Here is a 2879-nt window from a genome sequence, read left to right on the forward strand (position 1 = left end):
GTCACTCCAGGTCCGTGTCCTCCTTGGTGGGTGATGGTTGGTGGGTGATGATGGCTGATGGGTGGTCACTCCAGGTCCGTGTCCTCCTTGGGTTTGTAGATGGCCCCGAACTTCTGCATGTACTTCTTGATGTACTCCTTGGTCTTGTGCTTGACGTTCTCGTTGCACTCCAGGTCCTCCGGGTTCTTGCAGTACTTCAGCTCCTTGTTCATCACCCCGTGAGTCAGCTGAGGGCAGGGATGAGCCACCATCATTCCCAGTATTCCCAGTAACACAAGGCCTGGGGCTGTTCCCCAAACTGGTTTCTTATTATTCCTTAAAAATTGGTCATTATTCCCCCAAACTTTGTCATTACGTCCCCAAAATTCCCTATTATTCCCCAAATATTAGCTATTATTCCCCAAATCTCAGCTAATATTCCCCAAATATTGGTTAATATTCCCTAAATATTCCAAATTAGTGGCTAATATTGCCTAATATTCCCAAATATTTGCTATTATTCCCCAAATATTGGCTATTATTCCCCAAATCTTGGCTAATATTCCCCAAATGTTCCCAAATATTCCCCCAATTTTTCCTATTATTCCCCAAATATTCCCCAAGTTATTTTGTTATTATTCCTCAAACTATTTTGCTATTAATATTCCCCAAATATCTGCTATTATTCCCCATATTTTGGTTATTAATTCCTCAAATATTCACTATTATTCCTCAAACTATTTTGCTATTATTCCCTAAAAATTTGCCACTACTTCCCCCAAAATTCCCCAAATACTCCCTATTATTCCCCAAATATTTGCTATTATTCCCCAAATCTTGGCTAATATTCCACAAATATCAATTAATAATCCCCCAATATTGGTTAATATTTACTAATATTCCCCAAATCTTGGCTAATATTCCCAAATATGAGTTAATAATCCCCAAATAGTCCCCAATATTGGCTAATATTGACTAATATTCCCCAAATATTTGCTATTATTCCCCTAATCTTGGCTAATATTCCCAAATATCGGTTAATAATCCCCAAATATTCCCCAATATTGGCTAATATTGACCAATACTCCCCAAATATTTGCTATTATTCCCCAAATATTTGCTAATATTCCCCAAATCTTGGCTATTATTCCCAAATATCAATTAATAATCCCCAAATATTCCCCAATATTAGCTAATATTGACTATTATTCCCCTAATCTTGGCTAATATTCCACAAATATCAATTAATAATCCCCAAATCTTGGCTAATATTTGCTAATATTCCCAAAATATTCCCTATTATTCCCCAAATATTTCCTATTATTCCCCAAATCTTGGCTAATATTCCCAAATATCGGTTAATAACCCCCAATAACCCCCAATATTGGCTAATATTGACTAATATTCCCTAAATCTTGGCTAACATTGCCTAATATTCCCAAAATATTCCCTATTATTCCCCAAATATTTGCTATTATTTCCCAAATCTTGGCTAATATTCCACAAATATCGGTTAATAATCCCCAAATATTCCCCAAATATTTGCTATTATTCCCCAAATCTTGGCTAATATTCCCCAAATATCAATTAATAATCCCCAAATATTGGCTAATATTTACTAATATTCCCTAAATCTTGGCTAATATTGACTAATATTCCCCAAATATTCTCTATTATTCCCCAAATATTTCCTATTATTCCCCAAATCTGGGCTAATATTCCCAAATATCGGTTAATAACCCCCAATAACCCCCAATATTGGCTAATATTGACTAATATTCCCCAAATATTGGTTAATATTCCCTAAATATTCCCAATTAGTGGCTAATATTGCCTAATATTCCCAAATCTTTGCTCATATTCCCCAAATCTTGGCTAATATTCCCAAATATCGGTTCATAATCCCCAAATATTCCCCAATATTGGCTAATAGTGACTAATATTCTCCAAATATTTGCTAATATTCCCCAAATCTTGGCTATTATTCCCAAATATCAATTAATAATCCCCAAATATTGGCTAATATTTACTAATATTCCCTAAATCTTGGCTAATATTGACTAATATTCCCCAAATATTTGCTACTATTCCCCAAATATTTGCTATTATTTCCCAAATCTTGGCTAATATTCCACAAATATCACGACCCCCCCTGTCCCCGCTGGGGACGTCCCCACGTTGTCACCTTGCGCGCCAGGTGCTTGAAGTCCTCGGTGGTGGTGATGCGTCCCACCTTGCAGTCCGGTTTGCGGTAGGGGTTCAGGCACTGCACGATGAACTGGGACATCTGGGTGACAGGAGAGACATCTGTCACTGTCCCCATCCCCAGGGTGACATGTCCCCAGGGATGTGGTGACACCTCCACTCCAGGTGACCCAACCACCCGTGGAGGAGCAGGTCACCCACTTTGGCGTCACGTCACCCATATGGGACATCTGGGTGACAGGAGAGACATCTGTCACTGTCCCCATCCCCAGGGTGACATGTCCCCAGGGATGTGGTGACACCTCCACTCCAGGTGACCCAACCACCCGTGGAGGAGCAGGTCACCCACTTTGGCGTAACGTCACCCACATGGGACATTGAACCCCGATGTCCCCCTCTAATGTCCCCTTGGGTGATGCCACCGGTGTGGGACACCCTTGGGGACACTGGGGATGCCCTTGGGGACACCTTGGGGACACCTTGGGGACACTGACCTCTTTCCTGAAGACCTCCTTGCTCTTCTTGGCCAGCTCGCTGGAGGTGTCTGCCTCCGCCGTCTTGGGCTTCTTGGAAGACTGGGGAGGGGACAAAGGGCGGGAGATGGTGTCCGGGGATTGTCCCCATCCCTGTCCCCTCCCTGGGGACACCCTGCTCCGGCCACCCACCCCCCCACTCCCTCCTGCGCCACGGCCAGG

The 2879-nt window shown here is 42.2% G+C and overlaps 1 protein-coding gene across 1 annotated transcript; it reads right to left on the minus strand.

Moving 5' to 3' along the window:
- Positions 1 to 65: 65 nt before the first annotated feature.
- LOC104523766 (histone-lysine N-methyltransferase SETD2-like) lies at positions 66 to 2810 on the minus strand (the record flags this gene model as incomplete). Its single annotated transcript, XM_010166454.2, has 3 exons — positions 66 to 227; positions 2165 to 2266; positions 2679 to 2810. Coding segments are annotated over 3 exons (396 nt in total), but the record flags the coding sequence as incomplete, so codon positions are not given.
- Between the last annotated feature and the right edge of the window lie 69 nt (positions 2811 to 2879).

The sequence above is a fragment of the Antrostomus carolinensis genome, unplaced genomic scaffold, assembly GCF_000700745.2.
Source record: "Antrostomus carolinensis isolate BGI_N321 unplaced genomic scaffold, ASM70074v2 scaffold28074, whole genome shotgun sequence".
In the NCBI taxonomy this organism is placed as follows: Eukaryota; Metazoa; Chordata; class Aves; order Caprimulgiformes; family Caprimulgidae; genus Antrostomus; species Antrostomus carolinensis.